Source organism: Dermacentor albipictus, chromosome 6 (assembly GCF_038994185.2).
Source record: "Dermacentor albipictus isolate Rhodes 1998 colony chromosome 6, USDA_Dalb.pri_finalv2, whole genome shotgun sequence".
NCBI lineage: Eukaryota > Metazoa > Arthropoda > Arachnida > Ixodida > Ixodidae > Dermacentor > Dermacentor albipictus.
The window spans coordinates 102928916-102946858 of NC_091826.1; the positions used below are offsets into that span (position 1 = coordinate 102928916).

The following is a 17943-nucleotide window of genomic DNA, read 5'->3' on the forward strand; positions in this document are numbered from 1 at the left end:
GTAATATTTTGGGGTGACGTTTTCTGCTGTGCATTATACAAATTTCATACAAATTACTCCTGAACATGTAACTCACCTTGGAAGGCTAGCAGCGCGTTGCAGCGTGCTAGCAGCCGGTTGCGCCGGTTCTGCGTTTCGTGAATTATCTGCCCTGGCACTGGCTGATTTGTCTGCAGGGCACTGCAGAGCCGTCGTTCTTGTCTGCGCGACTTCCGAATTGCTCGCATACATCTGGCGAGGAGTCGGTCGATGCCGTCCTCTGCAAAAAAAAAGTCAACTAAGGGTTACCATTGCTCTCCTCAAATTACCGGAAAGGAAAAATGCAACTCTGTTACATACGGAAGTCTGAACCTCATATAGAAACTGGACGCGCAATTTCTATTGTCAAATTATCAGCCCTGCCAGCACATTTCCCTGGGAACCACCACATACGTACACCTGCCCATAATTTCGTTCCACGTTTCTGTGACAAAATAACACCTGATAACATCGCACTTTTTCTCGAATAACATTTGTGTGCGCATATCATAAGAAGCCAACAAACACTGACACCAAGGACATCACAGGGAAAATGACTAGTGCTTAATAAATAAATTAAAGAAACGATAAATTAATGGAAATGAAGATGGATAAAAAATCTTGTTGCTGCAGGTGGGGGACGATCCTACAACCTTGGCATTTCGCGTGCGATGCTCTACGATTTGAACTACCGCGGCGTTGTTTCCTCGTTCACTTTCTTGGGTATTTACTTTTCCTTGTAGAACCCTGGGAGTGGACGTGGAACTTCCTTTCTGCCACAAGCATCACGGGAAGGCGATCTTTTTGAGCAAAGGCAACCGGCCAATACGGCGCCGAGCCACATCTTTGCTTTTGTTGCTTCACAGCTGCTACTGCGCTTTGTCCACGCCAGAAACTCCAAATACCGGTGCAAATACAAATACCGGCCGCACCCAACGTTGGTAGATTAGGTCAGTTGGATAAGTCTGCTTCGGAAGCGGCTCCAACTCGTCTATACCTTCAGAGATGGCGCTGGCGTCGCATTGGTATCGAGCCGGCGGCTGTCGGCGGGCACGTTCAGTGCTTTTCTTGGTGTTTGTCTAGGCTGTCTGCCGCCGGCGTGCACTCCGAAAAAGTTCCTTTGGTGCTATCGCTTATCTATAAATTGGAATATAGGTATGTGACTTGGAGGTCATGTGTATTGTGTAGTAAGCCAAGTTTGACAAAGAGTCTGTGTGCTAAAATTCAGCGCGCTGGGCTGCCAAAGTGGATATGCTTCTCAAGAGAAAACGTGCAGTCGGCAGCACTTAACGTGCCGAGGACTTAATCACTTTCTACTAGCACATCGGTAAAGGCAGCATTGTTAAGATTCCCCGTGGCAGGTGGACGCTTAAGGTGGGTGCAGAGTAACTTATTTTTCCAACATTCCTGCGCACCTATCGAAAGCAAAAGCACCAAAGCCCAGAAGAAAACCTTTGAAGCTAACAGCAACAGTAAATTGTGATGTTCGTAAGTCGGCAAGTGATGGCGACGTGATGTAAACATAAAAAACAGTAATGCTGAAGAAACTAAGGTCCCTTCCGATCTAGAGATGTGTTCAGAGGAATCATCTTCGTTCCCTGCATTCGAAGAGCACTCAAGTTGCCAGTTCTGGAGTGTCCAGCTCATGACTCTTCAAAGTTGACGAAGACAGTGGTATTGTTGTGATCGACAGGGCTGTGGTTATAAGGAAAGACTTCACTGTTGCACTCAGCTTATGCGGAAGGCTTGTTCCTCCGTGCGTCAACAACGAATATGGTTCAGGAGAACCGCTAAAATTCTTAAGCTTGAAGAAACTATCCGCATTTCTCACTTACGTTAGCAACCATAAAGTGTGCACGGGCTGTCATTGTGGTTTATTCCCCTCCATTTCGGCAGCAACATCAGCTATCAAGACCCAGGACGGGTGGATGAGCACAAAATGCTTTAGGCTGTCTTAGGAAAGCTTGTGCCCACAGTGCAAGAGAACAAGAAAAATATCCGAGCACGGGAAAAACGAAAAAAAAAGAAATCCGAGGAACGAACCAAGCCTCACCAAAAGGTACGTTTAAAAAATAAAAACCTCACTAAGAAATAGTGATTAGAGCTACAATTTTTGGCGAGAAATCCAAAAAAGAAATTCGGGCTTTCAAATGTGTCTTCCTCAAGCGCAATAGCTTGCTCTTCACGCAGTGTTGAAAGCTTAAAAAGCAAATCAACGAGAGGAAAGCGCTATAAAACCGACCGGTTCATGACTTACCTCCCCCTTAAGATATCAAGCCCTAGTGCTTATAGGCTGATGTCAAAGATTTTCCCACTACCTACGTGATCGCGCCTTAAACAAATTATCAATGGAATGCCTTGAGAGTTCGGTTTTAACAAGATTTCGCTTAACAGCATTGGTACACTTATGAAACAAATGGAGTAAGCTGCTGTGGAATCCTCATACTAGTGGAAATACAAGTGTGCCAAGCTGTCACATTCAACAAGCAAACATATAAAGTACGCATAAAGTATACACACACACACTATATAGCTTGGACCACGTTCAGTTTATCGGGAAGATTTTGCAGCGCCTGTCGGCCTTCGCTCTTCCGTCCAGAAAGGGCCGCAACGTCTTCGCTGTTGTGGTGGTGTCTCACGCGGACCGCACCCCTTTTCCAAGCATCCAGCGAGTTGAAAGCTGTGCTTAAGCGGTTCTAAAGTTCTGGTACAAAGAAAATCATGCAACACATGCAACCGCATTTAACAAATGTATATGCTATAAACGCACAATGAGATGGTCAGTTTGAGTTTGTCATTCGTTCATGACAATTCGTTAAAGAAATGGTATACAGACAAGGGTCCCTAAGAGACTGCACCATGACCCTTGTTGTCATCAACTGCCATAGTTAATTTTTCAGAATATGCTACGAAATGACAGTTGGACAAAGTACTATTCATAGCTGTTATCATGGTGCTAGATTTGCTGATGATGGCTCAACATCCCATGGCAGTGCCAAAGATGCAGCAATATATTATTCTGTTTATCAGTGTGGTGGTATTTTACAGTTTAATTATGAAGCAACCGCTACTATTCGCAAAACAAAAGGTATTTAGAGGTTTTCATGTCATACAGAAATTACAGATTCATGGACTTTGTCAAAAATGTCGTTCAAGATTAGGGCAATCTGTCGGACTATTTTGTAGTGTGCTAGCAGAAATCGGCGAAATAAAAATTTTTGCCCCTTTATAGGCTATATACGAGACTCCTAAAAAACTTTCCATGCTACAATGAAAGAACTACATGAAATAGCTTGATGGAGGCAAAAGGCGTAGCCCACCAGAAAGCGAACAAAAGATGGACACGACCACACAAATTGCGGGATCACAGCATACTCTTCACTCGGCTGCAAAGAACATGTGCTGAGTACCCCGATAGCACCACTCGTTACAGTATGGGTCGTTTTGCGAAAAAAAATCATGCCAGGCACATGAATTCCAATTCTTTACCAGTCATCTCATCATCAAAGCTGGCGATTCGATATGCCTCAATGATAAGCCTGATCATCTTGTTGACGCCTTTTCCAAGAATTACCGTATCTCCAAAGATGGTCTGTGTGTTCCGGATGCACATGTAGTCTGTCCTTTTCTCCAGTTTCTAGTGCCCTACGCCTTTTGCTCCCATCATGCCGTACCCTCAAGCCCAACATACAACTTGGTCAACTTCATGTAGAAGCAGTTCTATATTTGATGAAAGTCAGAGGCGAGATATGCATGATGTGTACCTAAATTGATGTGTACCTAAACACATCCAATATACCAAATAACCTATACATCTGTTCCAGTTTATCACTCGCGTAGTTTAAGAACCACGAAGCATGTTTGTGCCACGAAGCTTAAATTGAGAGCAAGTTGGTAGTGTATTATGGGTGATGCAGTTTGAAGCGTCAGGTAGTGACACCTATTGCAAAAAACCATTATTCAAGCAATCGATAATGTTACAGTATGTACCCTTCTGAGCTATGTCTTCAAGCGTCCCTAATGAGCTCTACGCCTCAGCGTGATAAATTCAGAAAAAAAAATGCTGGTACATTAAGTGCAATCCATAGTACACTCAAATGTTTCTCGATTAACTATGAGATCTTTTTAAAGTATTGAATGCTCTTTTCATCCATAATATGCGTTCTGCAAGGTTAGCAGTAGGGCTCCCCACTCTCATGGCCAAACTTACAGCATTTTCCTTATACATTTTTTTAAAGCGACCCATACTTGAGGCCAAGTTCAAGTAGAAGTATCTGAACTGATTACAGCATGGTGGCTGGCCAGCCTGTGCATTTTGAGTCCCAACAAAGCCATCATATGTTATAGTGAAGCAAGAAGGTCAGGAGGAAAGGAGACCAAAGGGGGCCAATGAGAACATTTCATTTGCATTTAATCTGTCATTAATTCATTCATTCGTGTATTATTGCAAAGCTATCCTTCCCTCCTTCGGCTTTACCACTGCTGCTGCTGTCCGCCATACGGCATTGGGGAGCGGGGGGCGGGGGGGGGGGGGGGTTCGAGGTCCAAGGAATGGCAACGCTTGAAATTCCTTTTGCGCCCACCCTTGGATGGATGGATGTTACGCGAGTCCCCTTTAGAACGAGGCGGTGGGCTGGGCCACCAAGCTGTTGCTATTATACTGTGTAAAGTCCTTCCTAAGTTAAAAACGAAAGAAAAAAAACATGATGAATTCCAATATTCTTATTTCCTGACGCCCTATTACAAACTATGCTTTTTTAAGTCTCCGTTTTTTGTCGTTTGTCTACTTCCACTAATCTCCAATCACGTCTCACTAATATCAATTGCGGAAATGATTACTGTCCTGCTCTCGCTCAACCCAAAGCTTAAAGGAGGCCGGTGGTCAAGTAGTTAATCATGACAGCTTTACTTTAAAACTGCCAGCCCGCAATAGATTATATCAGCCTCTCCGACTTTCCGCTCGACGTTCATCGTTTCTGTGCTGCTCACTCAACAGGCCGCATACCTGCTGATCACCTTCCTAGTTCTTATCCACCACCGTGAATCAAGGCTTTTTCCTGCAAAAACAAATACCTCAACACTCTCTCAGCCAAAGCATTGTCTTTCATATTCCTCAGTCATTCCTCATAATCAATTGTACTGTGAGATTCCCTCACTTCAAAACTAGTACAGTGCATATCAATCTGTAGAGCTTCATTTGTAGTCTTCCCGTGTGAACCCAACGTAAAGCGACCCACCGCCATTTGGTTGCCATCAAGTCTCGATTGTACCCCTGATTTCAAGCAAACAACTACATTTCCAAAGGTAGGTCCAGACACCGTTACACTTTTCCACACACTTCGGAACACTTCGTACCTACTACAGCCCCACAGCCCTGTGTTTCATTATGGCTGCATTTCATTTCCCCTTACTTTTATTATTTTTTGCTGTTTTTCCATATATCTAGTGCCTTCGTCTATCTATATAGCAAGGTATTCACATTCTTTTATCCGAGCTATTTCCCGGCCTTGTAATGCCACTGGCTGTTCACTGTTTTCATTGAATACAATAAAACCCGATTTTCTCACGCTAAATTGCAAACCTAAATTGCAGCCTTCCTGTTCACAGATAACAGCCAGACGTTGCAAATCACTTTGCTTGTTAGCTAGCAACAAAATGCCGTCCGCATAAAATAAACCTGGAAGCTGCTGCTCTGCTATTGTATCCGCTTGATTGTATGAGACTAAGCCTCATATTGCTTCCTTCTAGTGCCTTCTGTATCCTCACCATACCCTCACTGACGTCGTTCTTTTCGCTGCGCCAGCGGTGTCGGCCAACCAAAACAAAGGAAACGGGTGCATGCGGTCAGAATGGTTTCTCCCTCGCGCTCCCTTTCACAACCAATCAACCCTCGTCACGTGCCTTTTACCCACACGTCCTTTTCTCACAGTGCGGGGTGGGGCGCGTGAGATCGCGGGAACATCGCGAGATGTTCGTGAGGGGAAGCACACTTGCGGGGGCGTGGCTCACCATGGAGTTCGATACATCGATATGCCGGTGCACGGGAGCTCTATATACGCGGAACAATAGCGCAATACTTTTGCATGAGATTCCCCAGGGGATTTTTCAACTCTTCGATATAGGCAATAATTTGATATATGCGGGATAGACTGTACTAGAAAAATGCGAAACAAAAGAGATACAGCAAGGGAGGTTGCAGAACACTGCACTGCGAGCCTAAACTTCTGCCATTTTCCTTCTAAACCTTCCCCCAGCGTGCAGTGGATGCGGGAATAATATAAAAACATGAATCAGAGGAAATACAAAGGAAGGGGGTTCAAATGCGGCAACATATAGATCTGGACTACAACTTTCCTTCAAAACCTGCCTTCGGCATGCCGTTGATTCGTGAATATAAGAAGGCGAAGCAGAAGTGATAGAGAGAAAAGGATTCAAACACGGCGCTGTTAATCTGTACTTACCCCAAATTACTACCAAACTTGCTCCAATGTAGATGCGAACACTGGAATACTAGAACAATGCGAAACATAATATACAAAGATAGGGGGACAAACACGGCGCGACGACTCTGGTCTTCCTTCAATTCTTTTTCCAAAAACCTGTTCTTGCGTTGCAAGGGAATCACGAGCACTAAAAAATCTCGAACAGTACGGGCACTGCGAGTCTGGCCATCACCCACTTTCCTTTTGAACATGCTGGCCTTATTGAAGCTAAACAATATGTACAGGGAACGAGGTCTAACGGGGCGCCAAGAGTCTTCACTTCCCCATTTTCCTTCGAAACCTACTCGAGCATTACCGTGCATACGCACATTCTAGAAAAATGCAAAGCAAAGGAGGTACAGTAAAGGAGAGTGTAAAACGCTGCGCTATGAGCCTAAACTTCCGCCACTTTCCTTCCACACCTTCCTCCAGCGTGCCATGTATGTGCAAATAGTAGGAAAACACGAAATCGAGAAGATAAAGGGTAGAGGCTCCAAATTCGATAACGTAAGTCTGGACTGCCCGCACTTTCCTTCAAAACCTGCCAAGATATGTGAATAGAGGGAAAACACGAAGCAGAGGAGATAGAAGAAAGGGGAGTGAAGCACAGCACCATAAGTCTGTACTTCCAAGTAATAAATAACAAATTTGCTCTAATGTAGCTGTAAATGCAATGTGAAGCATACTAGAATGCCAAACAAAGGTTACACTGTACAAGGATACGGAGCCAAACACATCGATGTGAGTCTGGACTTCGCCTATTTTATTCTAAAAACCTGCTCCAGCGTTGGAATGAATGCGGGAGCACTAGGAAAACCTAGAACAGTGCTGACACCGTGAGTTTGAACATCCGGCCACTTTCCTTCATAACCAGCCCTCGGCATTGCCTTGGATGCGCAAATACTAGAAAAATATTGAACAGAGTATATACCCGAGAGGGGGCTAATTAGGGTGCTGCGAGTCTCGATTTCTCTATTTTGCTTCCAAACCTGCTCCAGCGTTACCGTGCATACGCGAATACTAGAAAAACACAAAGGAGATACATTAAAGGAGGGTGTAAAATGTTGATTTGTTAGCCAAAGCTTCCGTCGCTTTTCTTCCTAACCTTTCTTCAGCGTGTTGTGGATGCGAAAATATTAGGAAAAAAAGAAGCAGTGAATATACAGGGAAGGGGGACAACGACGGTGCCGGGAGTGTAGACGGCCCGAGTTTTGTTGCAATCCTTCTAACTGCGTCCCGCGAATTTGCGTATAGTAGAGAAACGTGAACCAGAGGACATACAGGAAAGGGGCGCTGACGGTGGCCCTGCCAGTGTAGGCTTCCCTCACTGTCGTTCCAAACCTTCCTAGAAAGTGCCTTGGATGCACGAATATTAGAAAAACACAGAGGAGATGCGGCGAAGGAAAGAAAATGATGGTGCCGCGACCCACTTGGAAACCTTCTAACAGCGTGCCGTCAATCTGCGAATATTACAAAAACGTGTACAACAGAAGATGCAGGAAAGGGGCATTGATGGCGGTGCAGTGAGTCTATGCATAGTGCAGATGGTGCAAGATAATGCAGTGCCGAGCCGACCCGCGACGAAGGTGAGGCAGGCGTCAAGCACTCCCCTCACCAGGGCCGCTCCCGAAGATGGCGCAATATCGGCCCTACCCGCGGCGGATGTGAAGGAGGCGTTAAAGGGACACTAAAGTGAAGAGTGATTTCTTCTGCATCACTAAATTGCCGTTCCACAACACCAAAAATATCACTCTTATAACGATAGGACGTTTGGTGAGCTAAAAAGAGCGCAATAACGAAATACGGGTGGCGACGCCTACTTCAGTTCCCGCACCTGGAGGCTCAGTGACGTCTTCGATTCCGATGGCATCTTCTTTGGCCTCCTAATTATATATAGCGGAACAGATTGACTACATTGTGTTCTAAAGGAGCCAAATATGAAGCATGGCAAGTTTAGGGAACCTCTATTCAGCCGACGCGGCACAAATGCAAAAACATACTTTGCAATCCCTGACGTCACGCTGATATACCGGCACTGGGGTTTCGGTGCGAAATAATATACTGATACTTGTATCTTCATTTTCTCATCTAATATTCAAACAATGTTTTTGAAATGACTGCCTGCAGGGTTCTCAAACGATGCTCCGTTAGTCTTATTTAACTTATTTTTTGTTTCGCTTTAGTCTCCCTGTACACATTCCCGACATTCGTTCCAAACCTTCCTCCAGTGTGCGCTGGACACGTGAAAAGAAATTGGCCTACTATTGCGCTTCTTAGTAATGCATACAGAACACGCAGTACAAAACGTAAGCGGTTCTGCGTATCGCATTCGGTAGCACACACTGCAATACGCCGCTATCGAGTCGCCCCTCTGGTGATAATATAGTGGTTCACAGTAGTGGAGTGGTTCACAGTAGTGGAGAAAGGGGGGGGGAGAGTAGCAAATATTTATTCTTCCTTAAGAGCTGGCATGAGAAAATGCCCGGAGAACACGGGTATCCAGTAGAGGTCACGCACTCTTCACTACGGACAGTAACAGGACGAAACGCTAGAATTGTTTTTAGTGTCACCGCAACGGCATTGCGCCAGCTAAGGGGATGTACAGGGCAAGAGTGGAGGTGGCAGGACAGCCAGGCGCAAGCACTGCCAGAGGCGATATGTGACACAGAGGAACGCGCTCCGCAAACGGGGAAGCGATAGACGCGGCAGAGAGCCATACAGCCACGAGACGCAGAGACGAAGGAGTGGATAACCGAGGATCAGGCGCGAAGCGGTAAGGCGCGCCCGCCACCGGCACCGCTGCAGTGCCGCGACAGTGGGAGAAGGGACGGCGAAGCCGGAGTGGAGGGTAGCAGCGAGAGTAACCCAAACAGCGCTACGCGAAGGAATGGAGCGAGAGGATACGTTTGAACCCGTGATCCGGCTTTCGAGGACAAGGGGCATAGGGTTTCCTACAATATACTGGTGCTAACTCTGGTGCTGCAGTCGTCCTGCCATGGGGATGATGGGAGGTACGTGGATTTGTCGCATATTCGTGCTTGTGTATTCAGAAGTTTTTGCGGCTTTGTATGTTACCCTCTATAAATCTTACTGTCGTAAATTTCATAGCAATCAAAACAATCGCAACTCTAATTGAAAATGTTGAGCTTGTCGAAGTGGGCAAATCGAAACTCACGAAACATCTCAAGGTGACTGATGCCTGCGACAAATTCGTAAGGGTGCTTCACATCGTTTATCGATACATGCATCTGTGGCCTAATGGTTTCAATATCCGGCGTCTGTGATTGAGGTACTGTGTTCAAATCCTGCTGTCGGACAATGTTAATGTTTATTTAACTACCAATTACACAGTACACTGTTGAAAATGGCGAGCTACGAAGTCACAAAGCCACTTGAAGCCAAAAGGACGAAATTAGGCAAATCCATGTACCTCCCATAACTCCCACGCTGGTGCAACCACTGCTACTGCAGCTGCCGTTGAGAGTAGCACTAGAGTTCTCTCGAGTAATTATTATATGAAACCTACATTATATGACAAGGGGAGAGCCCGGCTCGTGCTACAGACGATAGATTGCAGCAGGAACGCAAGCAGCTAGGCAAGAGCGCTGATGATCTCGTCGGTGACTACGAGGCATGAGGGGGACAAGAAATGTGGGAACGGGAGCCAATGTGAGGCCTCTGTTCGAAAACACGAAACAGAACAGACCATCATACACGGAAGGTCGGACAATGGCGGTGCTGTGAGTCTAGGCGTGCCCCGCCTTCGCTCCAAACATATGTACCGTGGTTCATCAATCCGCGAATACTAGGAAAGCGTGAAGCAGTGGAGGTACATCGAAGCGGAGTCGAATGCGGCGCTGTGGGTGTGGAATGAGTAGGCTGTGACTCGGAAGCGTTCCGCGAGGCAGGTCCTTGACTTGATTAAGTCTGCACTAATTTTGTGGGTGAATTTCAATTATGTTTACAAAAGACACATTGTGCATGAGTCTGTTGCAACAAGAACACAACAAACAAGTCGACAATGTAGTGACACGTGCAGCATGCCCTGAAGGTCGTATCCATGCACTAAGCGCAGCAGGTAATGCTTGTTCTTATGTCATATATATTGGAGGGTTTTTTGTGACAACCCTACCATTGCATTCATATGTTAGTCGAATATTCATGGCACCTTAATTGACATTGTCACCTTATTGGTATCGCACAATGCGTTGGCGGGCTAGTTGGTGCGAATAAATGAATACTTTGTTTAGCGCAAAACGACAGAGACAAGAAAGACGAGAGGACAAGGCGCTACTCTCAACTGACATCATTTTATTGCGTCACTCCTTTATAGACCGCTCAAACTAGAGGAACATGCGCAGTGAGCACCATGTGGTGGAGCCACCAACATCCGATCCCAAGAGCGCACTCATGCGACAGAATCCAAAAAACCAAAGTCAGCGCTGTACAAGGTTAAGGAAGGCACACTAATGCACTGTGACCCCAATGACTGAATGAAAAATGCTTCCGATAACTCTCGGGCGGTGGTGTCACGGCTCATCTTCAAAATCGTGGTATCACGAAACAGGGGTTTGCACTTGCATGTTTTACAATGCAGAGCCAAATTGGAACCTGTGCCTGTTGGTATGGATCGCTCATGTTCTCTAAGGCGCTCGTTAACACAGCGGCCTGGCTGCCCTACATACACTTTGACACATGACAAGGGAATCTTATAAACCACACCGACGCTGCAATCTACAAACTTCACGTGGTTCTTTTCACAAACAGGTTTTTTACTTGTTTTAGAAATACGGTTGCACAACATTGACAGTTTCTGAGGAGCGGAAAACACTATCGGAATTTGGTAGTTTAGATTGTGGCTCACAATCTAAAGAATGTTGCCACTAGATACCAAATTCCGATAGTGTTTTCTGCTGCTCAGAAACTGTCAATGTTGTGCAACCGTATTTCTAAAACAAGTAAAAAACCTGTTTGTGAAAAGAACCACGTGAAGTTTGTAGATTGCAGCGTCGGTGTCGTTTATAAGATTCCCTTGTCATGTGGCAAAGTGTATGTAGGGCAGTCAGGCCGCTGTGTTAACGAGCGCCTTAGAGAACATGAGCGATCCATACCAATAGGCACAGGTTCCAATTTGGCTCTGCATTGTAAAACATGCAAGTGCAAACCCCTGTTTCGTGATACCACGATTTTGAAGACGAGCCGTAACACCACCGCCCGAGAGTTATCGGAAGCATTTTTCATTCAGTCATTGGGGTCACAGTGCATTAGTGTGCCTTCCTTAACCTTGTACAGCGCTGAATTCGGTTTTTTGGATTCTGTCGCATGAGTGCTGTAGGGTTTGGACGACGGGACTTCGGGATGAAATACCCAAAACTTGGAGGATTTATTCTACATTATTTACAGAGAGGTGAGCGTCAAGTAACAGGCGTACTGTCATTACGGGCCGGCAGCAACTCGGACGCTGCGGCCCGCGGCAAGAAGTTCGAGAGAGGTGAATCAGGGAATCAGGGCATGTCCCAGAATGTTCAGGTCTCTCTGGAAGGCTTCTTATAAACCCTTCGAGCACTGCAAGTCACGTCATGTTTGACCAATGGGAGAGTCCACTCCGATGACGCCACTTTCAGCCAATGGTAGGCGCCCGTGTCGTGGTGTCACACCTGGCGGCTTGCTGCGGTCTTGCATCGCAGACTGGCAATGCACTTCGAACAAAGAGAAGGGGAGGGCTGCACCTGCTTCATTGTCGGATCCCCACCTGCTAATCCCGGCGGCGCACGAACTTGTTGGCATGCAAACTCGTTGCCTTAAACTTGTCTGCTCGGCCGCTTCTCTGGAATGCGCTTTCCTGCTTCTGCATTCCTCAATTAGCTGTGCTGCAATCCGATGTGGTCTGGGGAACTCGAAGTAATCGCAGGAACCAGCTCCATATCTAACAGCTCGTCCTCGCCCCGGTTGTTCTGAATGGCCGGTGAAATCAATTCGCTGGCCATGAGGAACGCTGAAAGAAGCTGCAGGGTACTGGGGTCGAGCCTCGTTTGACGAACTTCGGGATCCTTCGCCCTGGAGAACAGACGTCAAACAAACAAAACAGCACAGCGCTGCACCACGCGTAAGCGCAGGCTCTTCACCCCTGACTCGCCAGGCTATTACTGCGTCAAAATGAACCCTGATCTTTTAGTTCCCCAATTTTGACAACAGTTCCAACCACCCTTCCAAACAGCTATCCATTTCTCCTCGATTGCCGACAAGACCAGAGTACTATTGTTGTTGCAAAACAAAAGGGTCGTTGACGATGCAAACAACAAATGAAAACAGCCGAACATAACTTAAGTGGCCTAACCACACGAACAGCATGTTTCCGATCTATCGCAGTGGCGTACTTATCGCACGTAATGGTGCCACTGAACAATCTGGTCAACCTCACAAGTACGTAATCACAAGCGCACTAGCCTTGTGGTCACTAAACAGAACGCGTACTTGCATTGTAGGCAAACTTTTCATTCACGCTTACTCACGTTTCTTCCCTGAAGGTCCTACAGGACACGTGACGTAAACGAACAATTAAACTTGCGGGACTTACACACTCCGCAGAACTCTTAAAATGATGCGTCTTCTACTAACTCTTTCCACGCACGTTCACTAAAGAAGTCAGAATATGGCTGCCCTCAACACACACTAGCAACCCAGTCATAAATCTGCTTCCTTCCGTCCACACAGGACACGCGCTAAAGGAACTAAGAACGCCTCTCAATGCAAATGATGCACTTACTAAAAACCTACGCGCTTAACCTTAGAAAATTCAAAAACACTTAAAAAGAAAGAAGGTTAAATAACACACACGCGCGTTACGATAGGCCTCTCAACGATAACCTTGACCTTCAGGTTACTCACACACACACAAAAAAAAGCCTATCTACTTATTAATGAGCATCTCGCGAGACTACATGTTTACTTAAAACGCATCTTTCAAATCTCGAGCTTCTCGAACGAAAACACAAACAAAGCTCAAACCTTACATATTGAAAGAAATCCTACTCTCAAATCGCGAAAACTTTCCGATGCCCAAAAATAAAACAAACTAACACGTTTTACTTCTACGGAAGGGCTCTTGGCCTCCCTTTGCAAACGCTTACGTCTGACTCATACTTTGAGTCTAACCCGGGGTGGACGTGGTCTGAAAGCTACTCTGGCTGCCGAGAGACAACAAAAGGGCTGATTCACTATCAGCTCCCCCAAGACGCTACGGTCTCCTGCCAATTTGCGTCCTCGCGCCCCGCTTTCAACACAAACTCGATTGACCGCGTCGCTACTCCCCACCTGGTCTCGTCCTGCCACCTTGCGTTTCTTCGAACTGCACGCTGAGCTATAAGAAGAACTACGGAACGACGAGGAGCTTAACTGCCCCGTGCCCTTTGTCCGCGTCCGCGCAGAACATTCTTCGCGGTCCCCCTTTGACCGGTGGCTTGAACGTTTTCGATGCGTCAACATCGTCCGAGACGACCGCATCTTTTTCCTCGCGCCCTGCCCATTTGGGTTTCTCGCCATCTTTGGCGGCGCTACATTAATTACCGACTTTCGGTCTTTAACGCGCTTCTTTTTACGGCGCTTTCTCTTCGCACTCACTTTCATGTCGCCTCGTGCTTCGTGCTGGCCGGTACACATTTCTTCGGCCCGGATCGGTCTCTTACCCGCACAGTCTGAGTGATTCTCACTTAAATCAACACTCGCTCTGCCTCGACTGGCGGACAGCTCAACCGACTCTGGCACAATGCAGCAGGCTTTACTCGAGTAAGACAACTCGCACTCTTGCGAACTGCCCTCTGCTACATTGCCCAGCTCACGCTGTGCATCGGCACACAGCCCGTCGGTATCGATCGCTGTCTCACGCGCACAGTCCGAATGATTATTAACTGAACCATCCCTTTCTAGGCTATCTAGACTGGCGGAGAGCCGCACCGATCCCTGAACAATGCAGTTGTTCTCTCGTGAGCTACGGAGCTCGCCACCCCGAGAACTATTCTCAACTGCATCGTCCAGCTCGCACTTCACTTCTGCACGCACCTCTGGCCTGACATGGGTGCTCGCTTCTGTCGGGTCAGCAGTGCCCTTTTCCTCGCTAGCAACCTCGCTAACATTACCAGCGACGCACACGCTCGGTAACTGTGCCAATTTGTTCGCAGCTGGCCTAGCTGTCTCTACAGTCATCTGTTGGCACAGCACCTCGTCGCTCTCCTTGCGGCCTTTAACGGCCTCTGTTGCCACTAAGGCATCGTTAGCGGCTAGCCCTTTCCCTTCACTTATGACTCTGCAGCTAATCTCACAGGCACTACTGTTTTCGTCGGCTTCTGGCGAAAATACGCTCGATGCTTCCTCATCCTTTCGCGCTGTACTACCTACAGAATTCTCAGACAGCCGTTGTTTCTGTGCCAATAACTGATCACAATACTGTATCTCTTTGATCAGTGCTGCCTTCTCTCTTTCATACTTTTCCTCTCGCTCAAGCGTACGTTGATTCTCACGTTCGCGTGCCTTCTCACGTTCGTGACGCTGACACCTAAGAGTAAGTTCTTGAAGCTCCTGCTTCCGTTCATTCTCGCGTTCTTCACGCTGACGCTCACTCCTAAGCTCACGACGCTCTCGCAAACGTACACGACGCACACGCTCCCGTGGCTCCTGTATCACCTCCCAAGCAAGCCTAATACTTTCATCATCATTGCCACTATCGTTAATCGCCTTTATGATAGCTGGCGTTTCCATCCGTTCGTCCGCCTCAACTCCCAAATCGTCGCACACCAACAACAAGTCTAACCTCGTCAACCTTCTAAGATCCATGGCAGCTGCCCCGACAGGTGGTTAAAACTGTTTTCCTTAATTAATTTGTGCAAACACACAATGCAACAAACTCCCGATTCCCAGAACTATCAACATTGAACACACAACCTTTGAGTCTGGCGAATCATAAGGAAAAAAACCACGCGCTCACTTACGGTTGCAGCACCCTGCCATCCGGTTCGTTCGTCCGCTGTTCCCGGATCCTCCGGACTCCCTGGGTCGAAGGCTCGCTCCTTCTTCGCTACTCCCAGTTTCTTCGGACCTCTTTCGACGAAGGCTCTCTCTTCTTCGCTCTTCCCGGTTCCTTACGATCTCTCTCGACGAAGGTTGATTCGTAGCGCTGCCACCAGCTGATGCGTTCGGAGGCGATCCCACCGCTGCCACCACATGTAGGGTTTGGACGACGGGACTTCGGGATGAAATACCCAAAACTTGGAGGATTTATTCTACATTATTTACAGAGAGGTGAGCGTCAAGTAACAGGCGTACTGTCATTACGGGTCGGCAGCAACTCGGACGCTGCGGCCCGCGGCAAGAAGTTCGAGAGAGGTGAATCAGGGAATCAGGGCATGTCCCAGAATGTTCAGGTCTCTCTGGAAGGCTTCTTATAAACCCTTCGAGCACTGCAAGTCACGTCATGTTTGACCAATGGGAGAGTCCACTCCGATGACGCCACTTTCAGCCAATGGTAGGCGCCCGTGTCGTGGTGTCACACCTGGCGGCTTGCTGCGGTCTTGCATCGCAGATTGGCAATGCACTTCGAACAAAGAGAAGGGGAGGGCTGCACCTGCTTCATTGTCGGATCCCCACCTGCTAATCCCGGCGGCGCACGAACTTGTTGGCATGCAAACTCGTTGCCTTAAACTTGTCTGCTCGGCCGCTTCTCTGGAATGCGCTTTCCTGCTTCTGCATTCCTCAATTAGCTGTGCTGCAATCCGATGTGGTCTGGGGAACTCGAAGTAATCGCAGGAACCAGCTCCATATCTAACAGTGCGCTCTTGGGATCGGATGTTGGTGGCTCCACCACATGGTGCTCACTGCGCATGTTCCTCTAGTTTGAGCGGTCTATAAAGGAGTGACGCAATAAAATGATGTCAGTTGAGAGTAGCGCCTTGTCCTGTCGTCTTTCTTGTCTCTGTCGTTTTGCGCTAAACAAAGTATTCACTTATTGGTATGTTTTGCAACAGCTGCGCAATATTTGAAAACTTGCTTACCACCCCGATCCCAGAATGAAACTCGAAATTGACATTGAACAGCTCCGTATACATCGCTGTCGCACAAACTCATCCCAACTATCAATTCTAATTAATTGTATTTTTGTTCCCCAAAGCCGGCCGTCATTGCTTCAAACCTCGAGATTTCAATGGGCAATTATTCCTTGCGTCCTGTACAAACTTCGTTGTGTGTCTTCTTATTTCGAGTACTGCAGCCCTTTCTACTGCCCAAAAAGAAGGTGTAAGGTACATAAATTTTTATACTAAACATTATTAAACCCATGTAAAGCGTCAGACATTGCAACAAGCATTTCGGAAAACAGAAATATAAAAATTAACTGCTGCACCAGAACAATGGTACACCAAAGTTGAATTCAATGCACCATCAGATAAAAACTGCAGCACAAACAGTAGTCATAACTGAGAAGTCATGTACTATAATGTAGAGGAAACCGTTATTCTACCCCTTAATGGTGCCGCATAGCACAGATGAGAAGTTGGCTGGCTGTGATGATCTAGCAGTAATTATATATTAAACATTTAGCTTTAGACATTGAAACAACCTGTCAGGCTTTACGCTCTGGACAGGAACCAGCCAGATTTAACCACAAGTAAACCTCAAATCAGAATTCAGGTTATGAAACACGATGAAGTGAACAACGTCTATATACCCCAATTTGACGAAACAGCCATGAAGTTTCCTTCTGCACCCATATAGTGCAGCAAATCAAACCTGTAGGTTAGCCGGGCATACGATGCAGTTACGACTGCCATTCCAGCACTGCAATACTGAAAACACTCACTTATTTGCGCATTGTCATCTTCGTCAGATGAGTCCGCTGCCGGTGCCACATCCTGTGCAACGGCTGCTCCCTCTACAAAAGCAAACATTCAATTCTGTCACTGGATTCTGACACATCGGAAACAAAAGCAAATATGTTTCAGTAACATTTAACTTTCTGCATGGCAAACCTACACAGTACCACAATTCTCACGTGTTATGGAAAGCAAGAGAGCTATACAATGCAATTCTTGTACGTTTGGACTTCGTTTCTCACACGTCTTGTCTCAGGATCAGGAATGCATTACAGGACGTGTAGGGTGTAAGGGGGCTACCATACAAAAAAGCACAAAGACAGTAAATAATGTTTTAAAGGCGTATTCCAAATGTACTTTAAAAATACAGTAGCCATATGAAAGCACTTCTAACTTTGTGCTAAAAGTTGCCTACTAGTCATTTTGACAGATTAGCTGCTAACTTTCATTAGATATTGAACAAGATTCTCGCGGCAGCTTTTACAAAACAATGAGGTATGTTCCGAAGGTTAAAGTTCGTGAATGAGGCACGCAAGGGAATGATATATGTATTGTCGCGATAGAATTGCACGCAATTTTCGCAG

The 17943-nt window shown here is 46.6% G+C and overlaps 1 protein-coding gene across 5 annotated transcripts in view; it reads right to left on the reverse strand.

The window, feature by feature from the left end:
- The window catches only part of LOC139061314 (uncharacterized), a 101662-nt gene that overhangs the window by 26535 nt on the left and 57184 nt on the right, over positions 1–17943 (reverse strand). For all 5 annotated transcript variants that reach the window (XM_070541152.1, XM_070541149.1, XM_070541151.1 and 2 more), the window contains 2 exons: positions 17347–17418; positions 77–259 (listed from right to left, as the gene is read on the reverse strand). In XM_070541152.1, coding sequence (XP_070397253.1) covers positions 77–259; positions 17347–17418 — 255 coding nt within the window. The remainder of the gene's footprint in view (positions 1–76; positions 260–17346; positions 17419–17943) is intronic.